Source organism: Charadrius vociferus, unplaced genomic scaffold (assembly GCF_000708025.1).
Source record: "Charadrius vociferus isolate BGI_N301 unplaced genomic scaffold, ASM70802v2 scaffold1215, whole genome shotgun sequence".
Taxonomy (NCBI): Eukaryota; Metazoa; Chordata; class Aves; order Charadriiformes; family Charadriidae; genus Charadrius; species Charadrius vociferus.
The window spans coordinates 169,070-188,274 of record NW_009648537.1 but is presented as its reverse complement, the minus strand read 5'-3'; the positions used below and the strand labels follow the sequence as shown (position 1 = coordinate 188,274).

Genomic DNA, 19,205 nt, shown 5'->3' with positions numbered 1-19,205 from the left:
GGGAGATGTCCCTGTCTATGGCAGGGGGGTGAGAGTCTATGATCTTCAAGGTCCTTTCCAACCTAAACCATTCGATGATTCTATGAATTTTAATCCCCTATTATTTTTGCAGGTTCCTCCTGACATTTTCTAGAAAAGGTAGAGGTGCCTCCACCAAAGTGAATGGTACTCGGGTGAAGGCTCTGGAAAGACACACTTCTCCCTCACAATTGTTAACTTAAATAAAATCCAGACCGCAAAGTGGAAATCGCGAATAAGCAGAACAAATGAAGTGAGACAAAAGGGGTAAAACAGTCCTTATGGGCCTCACAGAGGAGAAAGGAGACTTTTGGCATCCTGCGGGTATAAGGAATAAGACAAAAAGTAGTGATTACTGTGAAACATACATAGTAAGATGAAATTTTTATATCTTTTTTTATTATTATTTTATTTTATGGTTTTAAGCCTCTACCCCAGAAGCTGTGTGCAGCCAGGATTGCTTTGTGTTCTGCCGCTGCCTGACTGAAGCCTCTGCATACCTTCTCAGTATTAAAAAATTCCTGCAGCGTGGTGTTGGCAAACAGCAGGTGTTTGAATGACAGTTTAATTCCACACGTATCAAATTTAGAAATGCTCTCCATCAAGCGGTTAGTCTTCAAAAATGGCAGCACAGAGTTAGAGAAAACTTGTTTCCTTAAATCTTCATGGTTTTTCCTTTCATTAGATACCGCAGTTCAGAAATAATCTGAGCAGCTTTGAAGGGCTTTGAGATGGCCGCCTGAAAAAGCAAAAGGTATTTCTAGTTTACTGTTGGCCTCCGCTGAAGTACTGAGACCTGAGATGTGGCAGACACCAGGAGAAAGGTACTTTTTTTAGCTGTGCACTTGGGCCTCCTCTGGTGTGAAACCCGAATGCACCAGTGCTTTAGTGCAGAACAAGTTTTGAATTCACACAGTTAATCAGTTTTAATAATAAAATGGAAAGGCTGCGATACTTTACTTGTTTGGGAAAATGTAGGAAATATTTCATCTAGGGAACTGCTGGAGAGGGTCCAGCGAAGGGCAACGAAGATGATGAGGGGACTGGAGCATCTTTCTGACATACCATATGTTCTCTAAGGCGTTTTGGAGGGATAATTATGCTTATATATTTTACTTTACCATATGATGCCAGCATGTACTCTGTTTTTCAGGTAACAGAGGTAGGCATACGTGTTCTCAGAGAAGCTCTGAGGTGACTTGTGTTTTCTGAAGGTGCCATCTCCCATGGTCTTTTAGAGGAGCCGGGAAGGATGACAGCTTGGACGTGAGGACAAGGAAATCATGCAGTCACTCTGGAAGGGTTTATTAGACTTACTTAACCCCCCGAGCCTGCTTAGTGGGGGTGTTTCCTTGAAGAGCAACTTCTAAACCATTATTTCTATCACATTAATTATTGGGGAAGGTAGGAGTTCATGCCGTAGCTCTAAATATTGCAGTGAATTTAAAGGATCGAGCCCTCTGGAGCCATCCCAATCCCGCCTGGACGCCGTCCTGTGCCACTGCTGGAGGTGCCCCTGCTCTGGCGGGGGGTGGCATGGGGGAGCTCCAGAGGGCCCTTCCAGCCCTCACCAGTCTGTGATTCTGGGATCTCCCTGTCCCTGTGTGGGATTACGGGACTGACGCTCCCTGCCTCCTCAGGGCTGGATGTTCTGAGTCCTGCCTGCGGGCCAGGGAGGTCGCGGGGCTGCATTGCAGGTCTGGGGACAGTGGGGACAGCCAGGGCTGCCAGCACAACTGTCCTTCCCCAGCGCACGCAGGTCAGCACTCCCAGAGACAGGGGGCAGAGATGACTTTACAAAGAGTTCCAACAATTAATCCACTTACCATTTAAAAATCATAGAATGGTTTAGGTTGGAAGGGACCGTAAAGATCATCTCGTTCCAACCCCCCTGCCCTGGGCAGGGCCACCTCCCCCCAGCCCAGGTTGCTCCGAGCCCCGTCCAGCCTGGCCTTGAACACCTCCAGGGAACCTGCGCCAGGGGCTCACCACTCTCAGAGTGAAAAATTTCTTCCTAATATTTAATCTAAACCTACCTTCTTCCAGGTTGAAGCCATTCCCCCTCATCCTATCACTCCATGCCCTTGTCAAAAGTCCCCCCCCAGCTCTCCTGGAGCCCCTTTAGGCACTGGAAGGGGCTCTGAGGTCTCCCCGGAGCCTTCTCTTCTCCAGGCTGAACCCCCCCAACTCTCCCAGCCCGTCCTCATCAGAGAGTTGCTCCAGCCATCAGATCATCTCCGTGGCCCTCTTCTGGACCCGCTGCACCAGGTCCATCAACATATCAAACAAGTAGCACCTTTGGGCACCTCTCCTCAGTTTTTTCCCCTGTTCTCCACCCGCTCAGCAGCACTCTCCCATCTTTCCTACCGCCTGCAGAAGGAACGGTCCCCACTCCCTGCCTGGCTGGGAGGCACCTGCCCTCCTTAAAAGCTCTTCATTATCAGAAATGAATCACATCTCTCTTCTCTACAAACTGTTTTGAACCTGGTGTGTTTCTTGCTGTGGCTTGTAATATGAAATTTGTCTTTTTTTTTTTTTTTTTTTTTTTTTTTTAAACGGCATGATTCGTCGGAGCTGCCGGCTGGCGGCAGCCTTCGGTGGCCTGGCTTGTTGCTGCACCGTGACGGAGCACATCTGGCTTTCTAAAAGTCTTATTTTTGCTCCAAGCAAGAACAGAAGTGAGAGATCAAATCAGGGAGGAGCTAAATCGTGAATTTTTATTTGACACCGAAGGTGACGGTTGGGGGACAGCAGAGCCCGTGGGAAGCCGTCAGGCTCTCCCTCCCTATGGCTTTGCTCCTGCCCGGCCGGGCTAGCAGACCCTCCTCCGCTCTTGCCCCGTAGCCGCCTTTCAGCGATGGGTTTTGTGTATTCTGCGGTATTGCGGTGGTGAAGATGCAGAGGACAGGGCAAGTGCTGCTTATGTGTTACGGCTGAAGGTACACCTAGGTTATTTCGGGTGTAAATCACAGCATGATCTTAGGGAAGCTGTTGGGCTAACTGGTTGCCCAGATAAAATAACCTGCAGCTGGGTGTGAGCTGGGCAGCCACGGTGGAGTTAATTGCTTGAAAATAAGCAGCTTGGGTCTCTTATTTTACGTCTGTACAACACCTGAATCAAAAGCTAAGTGTGAACAACAGTGATTCTTGGATGTAATTTGGAGACAATTGGGAAGAGTTACAGGTCAGTACCGGTAATCGCTTCCCAGCTGATGCAAGCACTGGGGAAAAGGCCCGGAGTCCCTCGCAAAGGGTATGAACAGCGTGGCCGGCTGATGGGTGGCCTCCTGCCAGCTCCGTCCCCGTTACCCTGCGCTGCTGGCCCGTGAGGATGTCTGGTCCCCGCGGGCTGCTCCTGCGGGAGCAGGGGGGTCAGTGCCGTGCCCCCTGGCTAGCTGTGGGCGATGTGGGCACTCTCCTGCCGCCTCTGGAACTGGCAGACTGGACAAGCCTCGCTGTAGCAGTTGCAATGAGCACGTTTAATTTTTTCCCCCAAATATAAGAGCTAGAAGCAGCTTTAAAAGAAAACCAGCAGGAGTTATCTTGAGCAGCAAGAATGTGAACCTTGACCCTGACATGTTTATCCTCGTATTCTCATATTCTGATTTAGCTCTTTTTTTTTTTTTTTTTTTAAACTTGTTGTTTAAGGAGGGAAAGTGAAACTCGAGAAGCTGTGTAACAGGGATTGTTTTGGATATCTACATGGCTGCAAGCAGCCTCTTGGTGTCTCCAGTGAACTCTGCCTCGGCTACACGTAAAGGCAGGCGGGTGGGGGGGATAACAGCTTGGTGAAGAAACACCCAGTTATGGAAAGCTTATTTTAAGCTGTTCGCAGCTGTTAATCTCTACAACATCCTTGTGCAGCTCAGGACTTCCCCGCTTTTACAAAACTGGAAACTTAAATATGGGGAGAATAAGTGAACCGTGGCAGGAACAAGCTTTTTGTGGCACGAGGTTAGGTGAAAGAATGACAACTAAATAGTTGAATATGGTTAGTGAAATGAGAAAATTCAAATTCATTTTGAATGATAGCCATTTAGTTATGGTCCAAAACGCACTTATGTCTCTATTCTCTCCCTTGAGTTTATCCAGGGACCTCACCCATCATCTTTGACCAAATGCTCCTTTTTGTTTGCACACTTTTGTTTTTAAATAAGTTTTCTGAAGAGTGTTTCAGTGTACAGATCAGATTGAAAGAAAGACAGACCTAACTCTAACTTCTTATGTATAGAAAAAACTGTATTATAGCTTTCCGGCTTCATGTTTCCTAAAAATCATCTCTGAGCAGCTTTGCTGTAATTCATCAGCTGTATAGAGCTCGAGGTTTTTAACTTATCCTGCTTCTTAACTTGTGCCATCCGCATGTACTTGTTAAACAACTTCAACTTAAAGCAGCGATTTTAGTGTACATAATGTAATCTCTGTAAACAGATAAAATTATTGGCGTACTGCACTCTAGCCTTGTGATCAGCGTTACCTTTATACTTTACTTTCTTCTTCTGCTTTTAATAGCTAATGCGTTTTTCAGAATTGATGGGTGTTGCTTGACCAGTTTGTATTCTGTTCCGTGTCTGTGAGAGGTGGTATGGAGAAAGTGAACATGCGGCAGTTGTATTTTATAACTTGGCATGGGTGGGAGGAGGAGTGATACACAGTGAATTCAAAACAGCTGGTTTAAAAAGTACTTTTCCAAACAATTTGAAACTTTGGTACGGTTTAAGGTGAGAGAACACTCTCAATTGCAAGCCCAAACGGGTTTAAAAAGATGAGGTGTGTTCGTAGGGTGTACTCACTGATAATTACCAAACATGAGATTTCAGGTGTGACTTAAGAGTACCGGTGAAGAAATGCTGACAGAAGGGTGATGCCGCTTGCAGAAAAGGCTCGCTCTTGCTTTGCAGCGCCCGGGTCCTGTGCTTCGGGGGCACTGCTCTCGGTGAGGGCTGACGCAGCGTATTGCTTCCTCTGTGGGTAGGGATAAGGCACCCCGGTGCTATTTGAGGCCGTGCTCTGCTTTTTCTGAGAAGATCCAAGAAATAAAGAAATCCCGACCAAAGAAGTTTCTATATTTCAAGAAAATCCCTGACAGAAGTGGGAGACCGTCATCAGACAGAAGCTGATGTTGGAAGCTGAGGTTTGGGTTCCGTTTGACTTCTCGCCTCCAGAGTTAATGAGCACTTCTGTACCTTCGCAGCCCTGTATGGAGGGTAGGAAAACCAAAAGCCCATCCAGCGTGCCTGGGAAGCGAAGCCCCCCTTTCCGGAGGGAGCTGATGCAAAGTAGCGGTAGCTTCAGAGCAGGGTAAGCAAAGGCTTTGCAGAAGGACAGTTGGGGAACTCCGACAGTGCCTGAAGGTGCTTTCAGCACTGAAGCCGCATCCTTGCAGCGTCACCAAAGGTTAAATCAGAAATCCACCCCTAACTTTTATGTACTGACAACTTGAGGGGAAAAAAAATGGGCATTCTTCATCTGACAAACCTTTCCCTCTCACTTTGCTTCAGAATGGGAAGGTCTTTCGCACTGAAAACTACCACGCTGCTGTTAATGGCAGCATGGGCTATTTCATCATCAAGACCTAAGGAAAAGCGGTTTGTTGGAATATAGCAGTTTGCAGGATTTTGTTCCCATTAAAGGTCCTTATACAAACCAATTCCTGACTGCGTTCTCGTCCCTTCAGCTCTCGAGGTCAGGGGGCTGCTCCTGACACTCCTGCATTTGGCCATGTTACTACTTGTTATATCCCTGAAACTCCCAGCACCGTGCAGTCTTGTATTATACTCTAACGCATTTCTGGACATAGAATAAATAACCCTAAATACTGAGAAGGCTTAAGGAAGCGCAGTAGTATCTGTTACGCGACCATAAATGAGTTGGTGTATGTTTGTGTAGCAGACTTTTATAAACCTCAGAGAAATGCCTCTCCATACTGATTTGACTTCGTGTTTGGCCTCTGTCTCCTGACTCCGCTGGCTTTTGTGGAAAGCATCGCTCAAAGGTTGCTCGAGACCTGAAGCCCAAGTCCTCTTCAGTAAGGGATGAAGGTCAAATAGTTGAGCAGTTACAGTCGAAGCGCAAGAGAAGAAGAATGACCTGATGGAGATTCAGTATCTTCTGTTGATGAAGCGATTATTCTGTTCCGGTCCGTTTTGTCAACTACTACTTGTGCCCGGAAGATGTATGGGAGGTCAGTGATTATCAGGGAAAGAAGGCAGGAGAGATCACCGTATGGATGGGCTGTATTGCTTTTCTGATCAGAAATGTCAATAACGGATCTTGTTGGAATCTGCCAGAGCTGTACAGCAAACCTGCCCTTAGGTGGGGACCTATTCAAAGGTTAATAAATTTTGAGCCCTCTCAGCAGGCTTTAGCGCGTCTTGGTTGTTCTGTGTCTGGGTAACTGAAACTCTCCACGAGATGGTATCGCATCAATAAGGCATAAGGCCAAGAGTCAAAGTTGTGGAAAAAGTGTGTTTTCTTTGGAGAAGAGAGCCATTCATCAGCCTTTCTACAGATGTACATATTAAACGAAATGCACCTGGCTGAACTGGGCTTGCAAATCTCCGAGCTCCACAAGGCACTGAAAGGCGCAGCTCCACTCCTGCTGGTGGGGGCACCGCTGGTGGTGCCTTCCTCCCTCGTAGGGTTCCCTCCCCTTTGCTACCGTACAGGTGTAGGTGGGGTGGGGTTGCTCGTTGGATATTGAAGATGATCATGACACTCATGTTGGTAGGTTTTGGGGGGTACCAGAGGCCGTTGAGGCCCTGGTATTCTGGGACTCCTCAACAGGAACGAAGGAATGAAGGCAGAAAGCAGTTTGCCCTTAAAGGACGTAAAGACCAAGGCGAGCTCTGTGAGAAGGTTCAGGAATTCCGCAAGAGGAAACAATGCAGACCCCGACTCAGCGTAGGGAGGATGTTCCTTCTGCTGCTCTGACCAGCAGGTAGTGCTGGAGCTGCTGGGGAAGAGGCACAGGCTCTGGAGAGGACCTCTTCTGCCGTTGTCCTCATTCAGTTACTGCTGCGCGCCCTCAGCGTTGGCAGTGACCGGGACGCTTGTGGTGAGCAGAGTATACTTCATTTCCTGACCTCCTGTTGCCGCCTTCCCTACGCGCGTCTGTTTACCGCCGCCTTTTCCAGCACCAGCTTTTGCAGTAGGGAGCGGAATGTGCCTTCCAGCGTCGGGGAGCCCTCCCGTTCGCGCTGGGGGAAAGGCCTGAGAGAGCCCGGGTTTTGTCCGGCTGTTCAGAAGGTGCGTTACCCACCCCCACCCGAGCCTAACACTGGAGAACAGAGCTCTCTTTAATGCTTAATAGTTGGAAACGTTTAAAGTTGGCAGTTACCATCCACTTCTTTGTGGTCTTTCGTCTGGGAAATCTGCATTATTTTTTTTTTTTTTTGCCATCAGATGCTTAAGATGCCCCTGGTTTGATTTAACTTCCTGGGTTTTTTTTCTTTATTGGCGTGTGCAAATCCATAAATTGCTGGAGAAATTAAGATACTCTTTCATATTCCTGTTTCTTCATCTACCTCTTCTGCTGTGCAGTCACCTCTTATTCCTTACCTTTATTAATGTCTTACTATTTAGAAGTTCCTCAAGCTTAAGTCGGTATTTTAAAGACGGCATAAACAGGAAATGGTGTTGAATCTTCGTGAGTCATGTATCACAAGAAGAAATTATTTACCATTTATTGGCCCCATGATACTCAGCGGCTCTATAGCTGGTTTTGGTTTCTCGTAGCCCGTTTCCTGTTATTCAGTAGGTGTTTTTTCTTATCAACATTTTGAAAGGAGGTGAAGTGCACTTTTTGAGTTATAGAAAGAAGGTGGATTTGTATCCTAAAGCTGAAGGAAAGGGCTTGCTCCTTCCGGGCTCCTGGCTCTGCAAGGCCGTAGCGCCGTTTCGGTAGGTGGATTACTCTGGTTTGAGTTTCCTGTGGTTGGTCCCGTCAGATGAACTGCGCTTTGGTGATTAACACCGCAGAAGTTTTTCACAGCAGCTCACGTCCTTTATGGGGAGATCCCATTTCTTATGAGTGCCGCTCTGCAAACTCTTCCCAGCTCGTAGAGGACAAGTGCCTTGGTAGTTACAATGGTGTACCTACAGTGAAGCAGATTAAAGAAAACAATTTAGCTAATCATTGCAGAATGCGGCAGTTACTTTTCTAGACTATCAGTGGTTTTTAAAGTAATCATGAATGGTTTTTATGATGTTATAGTTACACTAGTTTGTTTCTTGATACAACTCAAAATGGAACATTCATAGGGGTGCAACTTTCATCATGTGGAACTTTTTCCTGGACCTCAAGGGGCCAGAAAATACCTGTTTTCACAGTATTTTCATGCGCTGCAGCAGTTACGTTGCATATTGTAGAAGACTGCATGTGCTTCATGCAAAAATACTGGAATCAGCATGTGTTGTACGCAGGCGTGTACGTATCCTGCTGGTTCCGCAAATGGGATGGTTGGGTTTCATGGAGAGCTCCACCCTTCTCTCTGGTTGGTGCTGCCTGGCTATGGGTACGGTGTGCCCTTGGCCCCCCTGTCGGCTGCAAGCACCATGGTCTTGGGTGTGTTGATGTTTGGGTGGAAAGCTCTTCTGAATCATCCAAGTCTGCAAAGTCTCAATGCATCGGCAAGGGATGCGAAGAAGAATAAGAAGGATTTCTGCAGGTACTTTGCTGTACCTCTCTGCTTCCAGAGGCGCTGTACTCGGGCCCTACGGACACTGTTAGAGCAGCGTATTGTCTCTCTTACGCCTTCCAGGACGGCTCATCTGGCTGCTGTAGGTCATGACTCCTTCTGCTGGTCCTGAAGTGGCGTGTATGGCTCTTTGGGGTTTTCTGTGTGTGGTACCATTCCACTTTCAAGCTTGCTGAGGTGTTACGTGGATTACAAAACCTCACTCGATTGCCTGGACACCTGCTTTGCCCTACCTGTTGGTTTCAGCGTGCCATGAACAATCGTTTCCAGATCTCACCTGCAGCTTTTCTTGGCCGGAGTGAGGGTGAAGAAGAAGAGTCTCGTGTTGTTGCGTGTGCTTTGGGCAGCCTGGTGGGAGAGTGGCTGCCGTGGGGCAGCCTCCCTTCCCAGTCCCGGTCCGGCTGCTCCCAGTCCCCGGCCACCGGGAATTGCATCGGTGTCTTCTAGAGGGAGGGGAGAGGCCGAGCGCCTCAGCAGCTCTCCTCAACCCCTGTTTGAAGGAGGAGGTTGGGAAGGGGACCTGCCTGCTCGGTGCTGGGAAGAGGGCTGCCGCCTTTGCCTAGGGACGGCTGACACAGCGCGGCTCCTGGGGGTCAGACAGCTTTTCCTACAGATGCATAAAAACTGTAGAATTGACAGATTTGTAATGGGTTTGAATCTGAAAAGTGAGATTTACGTGTGTATTCCACATATACGTATGGAATATGTATGTATTTGGGTTAACTGGGCACCCAAACATTCTTAATTTAAGGCCTTTTATGCCAGCTTCTCGCTCGGTGAATTTATAACTAAGCATAGTTAGTTAAAAATATCTGAAGAACAGTTTGTAACGAACACACTATACAGCCAAACAGCATTACTGTCACAGAAATGTCACGTAGGTTGGAAATTCAGATGTCTGTTCCTAACTCAGAATTTCAGTTCCTGGAGTGCATTTTTGGGTAGCCGAACGGCGGGTGCAGAAGCTCTGCCTTGGTGCGGTAATGCTTAACTTCCCTTTTTTTTCCTTTTTTTTTTAAATTTCAAATACTGTTGAGTTAAACAGCTCGAATTAGAAATTGCTTCTCTTTCTGCCATATTTTTGCTTTTTTGGGGGGACACGCAGACACACAAGTTCCCCAAAGACTGGGATCAGCCTAAACTGACACATGTGGCCATTGGGAGGATTGTTGGGAACGGGCAGAGGACGGGAGGTGTGGGTGAGCTGCTGTCTTGGGCAGTGCCCCCCCTTTGCCCCCTGCCATGGGCCGGGGGCTGTCCCGAGTGAAGCCTCCAGCCGGGGCGCTCCTGGGGGGCTTTCCAAGAAACGGGGGGCTCCAGGTCTGACTAGAAGTGGTTGCCCCCTGATGGTGAAAAGGAACTTTGTCAGCATAAAATGGGTTTCTCGGCGTTGATCATAGAATCATAGAATGGTTTAGGTTGGAAAGGACCTTGAAGATCATCGAGTTCCAACCCCCCTGCCGTGGGCAGGGACACCTCCCCCCAGCCCAGGTTGCCCAGGGCCACCTCCAGCCTGGCCTTGACCACCTCCAGGGATGGGGCCTCAACAACCTCTCTGGGCAACCTGGGCCAGTGCCTCACCACCCTCACAGGGAAAATCTTCCTAATGTTTAATCTAAACCTGCCCTCTTCCAGTTTATAGCCATTCCCCCTCGTCCTGGCACTCCATGCCCTGATGTTCGACCAGGCTCCTGGTTGTGCTGGTCCTTCCCTGTAACGTGTCCCTGGGCTCTGCCCCGGCACGCTGCCGGCGGGGAAGCGCGGTGGGCAGGAGGGCTGTGGGCAGCCGGGCCCTACGCAGGCTGTACGTACTCGGGTGGCCGAGAGTTCGTGGCTGCAGCGTTGCCTTTGTCATCTGCTCTGGCAACACCAACGCCTTCGCACGGGGCTTCGTCGGATCAGCGGTGCGGTGTGGCGAAAGACAAGCCTGCAAAGGTTTTCTTCATTTCTTCTACATCTCTGAGATAAAGACATTAAAAGAAAGAATTATGTTGATGTGGAAGAAACCTCTCTGAAACAGAAAAGTTCTCTCTGACAAAACCTGAAGCCCCGAGTGGAGCTCCAAAGCGTTCGTTATCAAACACCCTGGGTAACAGAGCTGTTCCAAGAGAAAAACTAACCTTAATTATGTAAGGTAATCCCTTTTCTTTTAGAGCTCCTTAGACACGTACACGCACGCGTGGAGAATCCGTGAACTGAGGTAGGGCAGGGAATGCATGTCAGTAACTTAGTAAAAATAAATTAAAAATTGTTTCATTTAGTAGTTCCTATGACCCCTTCAGCTGGAGGTTCAGTGTGAAAGATGCACTGCAAGGGACCCAGATATTTAACCGTGTAATTAAAAAATCAGGGTCTGTACACAGCCTTTTAAATTGCCCAGCTGTGCCCCCTTCTTCAGCAAACCTACCTGGAGGGAAAAAGGGATGTTTCCTTTTTGTTTTTTAAAAAGGATAATTTCGAAATGCCTTCTTAGATATAGTTATGCAAGCAGTGGAACTGCCAAAAGATCAGGCGTGGTAACGTTTTTTGGTGCTGGAAAAAGCAAATTGAATGGTTGGAGCAAGTGTTCCTGCTGCTGCAGAAATAGTGATGTGGGTTAGGTTAAAAAAAGCCTTGTGATCCTGTTGTGTAAAATCACACGCTTATATACAGACGATCTGGGAATGTGGCACATTGACATCTCCCATCCAATTTGCTTCACTTTATAAAATGTGTTCTAGTTTAATGGTGTTATTACGCAGAAGGTTTGTCTTGTTTGAGCGATGCTTATCCCCTTTGTCAGTGGGCAATAACCGTTACCCTGTTATTTTCTTTAGCGTTAATGATTGTTTATTTCTTGAGACCCTCTCTGACCCCATGGCCCGTGACACGACGCCCCTGACCTTCTGCCCGGCGCCAGACCCGGCGGTGGCGGCTCCCTCCGTCGGAAGCCGGCTTTTCCCTTCGCTGGGCTCCTGCGGGTGTCGCAGAGCCGAGGGGGGTGAGCGAGGGCGAGACAGTGTCTGGGCAAGAATTTGGTCTGAAACGCTAAACGGGAGCCAGAAATGAAAGGCTGCACTCAAATTCTCAGCTAAACGACTTTGCTGCTTTGTGAAGTGCGGACGTCTAATGGTGAGGAACTGGAGTTATCTTGTGCTCTCTGAAGGTGCTGAAGGCGTTGCTGGGGAAGAATGAGGATCACTCCCTATTTGCTCCTTGTAAGGAACAGTAAAAGATTTGACAATAAAAAATGAAATGCAAATCAGTCATTTAAATTGCGCCAAACTAATCTGAGCTTTCTTTGGCAGCTGATGCTCTAACTGAAAAATTCCATAGGTCTGGTTTCTTTGGGGAGGTGGTTCAAGTATTTGGTCCGACAGCCGGCACAGGACTGTGAAGGGCTGTGGCTCACGAGGAGCGGTGGTGAATTGGTGATCCTGAGGTGGGATGGGAAAGGGCAGAACGGCAGAGAAAATGCTGAGCAGGAGGAAGACCACTGGAAGAGTTTCTTAGGCATAGTCTGAACACTGTCTTGTTTTGGTATAATTAACAACTGTTCTAAAAGTTGAAGTGTATTGGGGAGGCTAACTGGAAATCCCTAATTAATAGAGCTCACAGAGAGAAAAATCAGGAAAACAAAAAGGAAAAAGCGTCAGGGGTGGGAGTGGGATGAAAAGGAGTGACACAAAGTGCAGCAGTCTAGTGAAAATTGTTTGAAGGGGAATATTCTTACTAATACACACGGTGGTGGTGAGACCTCATCTGCAATCCAGCGTAGGGGTCTGGGCCCACTGGAGGCTCCCGCGAAGTGCGGCCGATGCAGAGAGGGGACATCAGTGGGACCGGGCTCAGGCAGGGGGTCCCCGCGCTCTGCCAGGAGACGCGGGGCAGGACTGGGTCACTGGCCGTGGGGGTACCTTACTGGGTTTTTGTGGGACTGGTCTCCAGCTCAAGTTGCTCTTTAATAGTTTGTCAGTTTTTGTTACATGCAGGATCTCCGTTTGCCACTTTTGCAAAGAACTGCATCAAAATCCTTTGTATTTAGTTGGGAGGATGTAAAATGTCCACGTGAAACTTGCTGTGAGGGGAGGAGGTGGTGAGGAGGGTTTGCTTTCAGCAAGTATTTACCAGGGCTTGAGACCCAACGTGTAGGAAAGGGAAGCCGTTCCTGCAGTTTCTATTTCTAGATTTGATTTGCAGTACCCTTTTGCCCGTTTCTGTTTCTGGTAAACAAAATATACTCTTCTGTCCCACAAAAGAGCGCTCACAGTTTTGCACTTTTATGGTGTTGATGAGATCTATAGCATATTCTAGCTCGCAGTGTCCAGCAGGTTGGGGGGTTTCCAGTTTCCAGTTATGGTCTATCTCTTGCTGTCGTGTGCGCGCTGGAGGCCTTGCTTCCGCTTCCGTCAATCCCTGACAGTTGCAATTATGGCCGATGAGCATGACTCTGAAATCCAAATAATGCAAAAAACCCCGCACCCTACGGCACGAGCTGCTGGTGGTGCCGTGGCGGGGATTCCCCGCGGTGGGCAGCCTCCGCTCTAACCCGGCCGGGCCTCTCGGGTAGGAACGCGCTCTTTTGGTTTTAGTTCAGCCAACTTGCAGTTGTAGTTCGTTCATGCGTCTATTGTGTCCATTGTTGATATCGTACTGCTGTCGTCTAAGTCGTGTTAGTTTGCTGATGCAAAAAGTTAATGATTTTGCTTACAGAACCGAACTGATTTTTACAAGCTGGCGAGCAGCTGTGTTAAGGTGTAACGCTCAGAATTGCAAAGGAGGGAGAGACAGCGAAGATGGAAGAGTAACTCGTATTCTTTTGCGTTACAGCTAGTTGTGTCCCATCAACATGTTCTGGAAGTTTGATTTGAACACAACATCGCATGTGGACAAGCTGCTGGATAAAGAAGATGTGACGCTTCACGAGCTGATGGACGAAGATGACATCTTACAGGAGTGCAAGGCTCAGAACCGCAAGCTGCTGGACTTCCTCTGCCAGCAGCACTGCATGGAGGAGCTGGTCAACCTCATCACACATGAGCCCCCGGTGGATATGGAGGAGAAGGTCCGCTTCAAGTAGGTATTTGTTTTCTGTCCTACACGAAGAAAGCTGAATGAGCGATCTTGATGTTGGAAATGCTCTGGTGCGAGGTGGATGTCGCCTTTTCAGTCTTGGGAAAAAGGCTCTCAAGTTCCATGAAATATTTCACAGCCCTGTGTTATTCCTAGTGAATTTTCAGAAGCTTGTTTCTTCATTTTTAATGGTTTAACATTGAATTTGTCTGAAAAAAAACCCACCCTCTTGCTCTTGGTTCAAAACTTCGCAAGCAAAATAATCAGTATGTCAAAAGTACCTTGAGTGTATTTTTATCCAAATTGCAAGCGAAGAGCATTCTGCTCCGAGTCGCACATTTCTGAGCTTCGTTGGTTTTCAGTAGTCAAGCCCACAAGAGAAAGTGAGCTGCACGGTGAATAAAAGATGTGATATTTTCAGCGTGCTGCATGTGCAGACCCGCTGATTGCCGTGTCCGTGGAGTTACGGAGAGGGCCCAACTCCCTAAAGAGCCTCTCTCTTACCCGGGGGAACTCTACATCTGTTGGGTTCTCATAGCAAGTTGTGTTTATACGCTTTTAACTAGATGTATACTTGAAAATATTTACATTTTGGATTTGGGAAGTTTGTTTTTCTTTGCGAAGTTTATGTAAAAATAAAAGCTTGCTCTGTGTATAAATAAATAAATAAAACCTGGCAAGTTTGTCAGTGTGGGAATGGGTCAGGGTCGGTTGTTGCTGCTGTTGCGTGAAATCCATTGAAGAAATGGTGGTGGTGGTGAGGTTTATTGTCAGGTGAAGTAGTTGATCAGCTACGTTTAGGTGAGGGGCCGGAGCGCGTCCAGAGAAGGGCAGCGGAGCTGTGAGGGGTCTGGAGCACACGTCCTGCGAGGAGCGGCTGAGGGCCCTGGGGGTGTTCAGCCTGGAGAGGAGGAGCTGAGGGGAGACCTTCTCGCTCCTACAGCTCCCTGACAGGAGGGGGCAGCGAGGGGGGGGCTGACCTCTTCTCCCTGGTGAAAAGCGATAGGACGAGAGGAAATGGATTCAAGTTATGCCAGGCGAGGTTTAGATTGGATATTAGGAAAAAAATTTTCATGGAAAGGGTTATCAAACAGTGGCAGAGGCTGCCCGGGGAGGGGGTGGATTCGCCATCCCTGGAGGTGTTTAAAAACAGGGCAGACGTGGTACTTGGGGACGTGGTTTAGAGGTGGTTTTGTCAGGATAGGGGAACGGTTGGACTTGATGATCTTAAAGGTCCCTTCCAACCTCAGCGATTCAATGATTCTATGACTATTTCCAGGAACGCCAAGAAATATGTTATGTAGTAACTTTGAGTGTTTTACGGCTGCTTTTGCAAGGCCTCTGCCATGAAAGGTGAATTACCAGAAGGAACCAGGAGCGTTAGTTGTACACTGTTGTCCTACAAATGCTGATTTTGTACAGGTGCTCTTAAACCAGGGACGTGGCGCAGGGCAGTCTTTGGACTTTGTCCCTCCCCTGCACGCCGTCGGAGTACCCGGCGCTGCGCTGCGCAGTCCTTTACCGGGTTCTTGGCACGGCTGCCCTGAGCCCCGCTCAAACCCAGACCTCTGGGGGAAGACGATGGGCGATGCGTTCCTCAGTGCCGGGAGCTGACGGGCAGAGGGAGCGCGGAGCGGTGCAAGGCGTGTGGTCCTGTGCTGGGGTCTGGGTGTATTTTGCTGGAGGAGAGGATGAGGAATTCCAGTACCACACCAGCACTAATTCATACACTCTCCGTGTCACTGCAGAACGCTGCTTTAGTTAACCGGGCCGTGTTTTTAAGTCTTGTTCTTTCTGAGGTTTCTGTGGCTGCCGACAGAAGAGGGTTTATGTCTCTGATCCTGTGTGCCGAAGGGTGGAAGTGGAACACTTTACCTGATCTAACCAAACATTAAGGAAAGGTGGGGACAAACAAAAACTTCTCAAGAAGCAAAATCCTTAATGCAAAGCGAAAAGAAGAGGGAAGCTCAGTGGGAGAGCCTTTGCTGCCAGACGTCCTTGAACTTCGCGTGCAGCATCATGTGCCTTTTCCTCAGCTGCTGAGGGCAGCGCGTGGTTTGGGCAGCTCCGGGCCAGCTCGGCTGCGAGGAGGCACCGACAAAGGTGGGTGCTGGTGGGAAGAGCTCGCCGGCAGGGTAGAGTAAGTCTTGTGTTGGCAAGGCCTTGAGGTAACAGTCGCATTCTCCGATCTCTTCGTCAGATGGTGGCGGCGTATCGTATCTTCTTCCTCTTGTACGCGCGGTCCGTACGGTGCCCGCTCGAGGCAGCGGTGCCGTGGTGGGAGTGCGGTTATACGCCACGGAGAGAGAAGGGAGTCTGCGCTGGCAATGAGAACTGCGTGGTGACTGCTTGCTGGGGCAAATAGAGCTGATCTTTACGAGGTAGTCTTTTGGAAACGCTTGCAGTACCATAGGTAGACTGGGCAGAGAAGCATTTTCAAAGCACGGTGAGGCTCTGGAGAGGGGAGAGAGGGATTCAGCTTGTTAGAAACTGGGGAAGCTTTTGGCATAAATAAAGGCTAATTAGAAAGAATGGAGTCTGTCTAAACCCGAATGGAATCCAATTTATTGGCTCTTAAGAAAAAGTTATGAAAGATTTTAAACTGAAACAGGGGAGAAACTTGGTAGGTTTGGAAGGACGTGCAGCTCGGAGTGATGCATGCGGTGGAAATGGAGTCATCAGAATGCTTTATTCTTGAAACGTCGCTGGGATGGAAGTTCATAAAGGTCAGCAGGGAAACTGCAAAGAGGAAAACTCAGCAGTGAATCCCCGTCTAAGCACAGCACGCGAAACTCCGCAACCAGACGGAGACCTGTAGCAATCAGAGACGTGTATTAACTATTTGGATTGTCCATAACAAACCTGTGGAGAGCGCAGCTCACGGGAAGGGCAGAGCAGACTGTGGTAGTGTCGCGGTGGGCTGCAGGGGACAGAGCGCGGCGGCCGTGAGATCGGAACCCGTGGGGTGGGATACTGTGCTCCAGTAGAAAGGGTAAAGATCCGACTGCGTGGGACATGGAGGCTGTTAAGGCTGCAAGAGCAGAACGCGCTGTGCAGCGAGAGGTTTCATTATCCCCCTGTCGACAGCATATATATCACAGGGAGGCACGGTGCGTGAATTTTTAGGAATCGTGAATGCCTTTGGCATGGAGCAATGGGCCAGAAAAAGGAGAAATAACTCTTCGTGTACCCTTGGGGGCTCTACGAAACATAACTGTTGTAAAATCACTTTGTAATAGTAACCATAATGTACTCAGATTTAACATCCGCGTAGGAGCAGAAAAGACATAAACAGCATTATCGTGGACCTGGGGTTTGTTTTTCTGACTTTTAGGAATGGAACTACATAAATACGAGGTGGCTAGTTAGGGGGTAAACGGGTCTGTGAAAGGGTAAAAAGTTCACGACTGGCCTGGAAGCGTTTTAGTGGCTCATGGTAAACGCAGAGCCTGTATTACAAAGATTTTTTTAAAAATCCTAATGTAGAAACCTGGCTTGGTTAAAAACAAATAACCCATTGCAGGTGAAAGTACATCCTCTCGAAAGGGAAGTTGTGTCCAGATATGGAAAAAGGATGTTGTGGCTAGTTAAGCTGTGAGGCTGGATGAAGGGATTTGGAGAAGCAGTTTGCTAAAGGCAAAACCACCGATACTCTAAAGCCCTCAAAATAAGGAAACCTCTCCGAGAACGTGCCGGGCGGGTGGGCGACCCGAGTGTAAAAAGGAAGAGAGGACTACAGCAGATAATCTAATTGGACTGTCTGTGTTGGTGGTCACTTCAGAGACTTCTCCGGAGGTTCCCAAGTGGTGTCTGTCTTTACAGGGGAATAGTCTGAGGAACTGTCTCAAATCGGAGCATCTGCAGAACCAAATCAGTAGGATAACTGTTAGGAGTGGCTGCTGTTCACCCCGGTGATTTGAAGGAACTCAAATATGAAATTGCTCACCTCGTCAACCTTAAAACCAGTGGAATGGAAGCGGCAAAAAGGACACCAGTTCTTAAGAAGGGTCCGTGAGCCAGTAAATCTGGCCCCTCTGCGTTGTGCACGTAGACAGCCCGTGGGGTAGCAGTGTGATTCGCAGACAGCTCTCTAACCGCGGGCTCTCGGCCATCCACCGTCCTGCTTTGGTAGAGGGACCTCAGGCTTCAGGTCAGGACCGGAGTTTGATGGAGTCAGTGAAACACGTGGAGAACGGTGATATGCCGAATGTGGCGTCAGTACAGCCCTGACAAGATAAGGTCCTGTATCAGAGAGTGTTGAAAACGAGCTGTCATGGGATAACGGAGAAGGGTTCTGTCATCAATCAGTAACTGTTTAAAGAAAAGAAATACAGATGAGGGAAGAATGGCCAGTTCCAGCTCTGGTTTTGCACTCCCAAATTTTGTGCGGTTTGATATATTCACACATGAAATAAGCGGGGGAGATAAGTTATAAATGCAGAAAGTTGATAACGCCAAATTACTTCGTTTCATTACAAGGTAGAAAGACGCTGTGATGTTACATGGCCGGGCAGTGTCCCAGCAAATACAGGCAGTGCTGATGGTGCAGTGGCTGACGGCCCGAGTTCCACACGCGCTTTGACGGGCTTCAAATCAACTTTTATGCCCTGATGAAGGCGCAGGAGTCCTCGTGGGCCGTATGCTGGAAACACTCAGTAGACAGGGAAAGTGTGCGTTGGTGATGGAAAGCGCAGCGCTCTACACGCAGCAGTTCGGTGCGTGTACTGGAGAAGTTATGGCTGTCCTTTAACACTTCTCTCCACCCGTTACATGCTACCAGGGCAAGGAGTATTTTCCTTGTTAAGAACCAAATGGAACTGCGATGAGTAAATTAAGGCGTAAATTCTCGAGGTTGAGGTGTGGAATTTCTTCCAAAATAAAAATTCTATTCAATGAATATAACAAAACCAAACCAGGAACAATGACAAGGGTAAAGGGGGACATGGCGTGATGCTCTTGAAAGCATCGTGGCTGAAAGAAAGCTCCAGGTCAAGCTGTGGATGGGGAAGAGCCACGGGCCAGCAGAGCGTCCTGCCGGTCAAGCTGTGGCACTGGGCTGGAAGCCCCACGGACATCACTCCCGGGTCCGGCTGAGGCAAACCCGCAGGAGGAACGGGCAGCGGGTGGGCGGTGGAAGAGAGCACTGTGGGTCCCGCAGACGAGGAGCGCGCACCAGCAACAGCCACCTGGGGTCAATTGAAAGATCGTCCTTTCCCGGTGACCCAACGACGGTCCTAGCGGTTTCTTTACACGCTGGCGTGCTCAGACGTGCTGACTTGAGGTGTGAGCGTACTGTGAAGTCACACGACACAATAGTTTTCCTCTCTGTTCCTTTTGTGTGATTTCCAGCAATCCGTGTGTCCGCCTCGTCGCTCCAAGGACTGAACTGGAATTTCCAAAGACCTACAGTAATTCCCAGTTCCTCCCGATAGGTGC

General features: G+C 48.6%; 1 protein-coding gene across 1 annotated transcript in view; it reads left to right on the top strand.

The window, feature by feature from the left end:
* The window catches only part of PPP6R2 (protein phosphatase 6, regulatory subunit 2), a 78,711-nt gene that overhangs the window by 5,667 nt on the left and 53,839 nt on the right, over positions 1-19,205 (top strand). The window contains exon 2 of the mRNA XM_009885859.1: positions 13,527-13,772. Coding sequence (XP_009884161.1) covers positions 13,546-13,772 — 227 coding nt within the window. The 5' untranslated portion in view covers positions 13,527-13,545. The remainder of the gene's footprint in view (positions 1-13,526; positions 13,773-19,205) is intronic.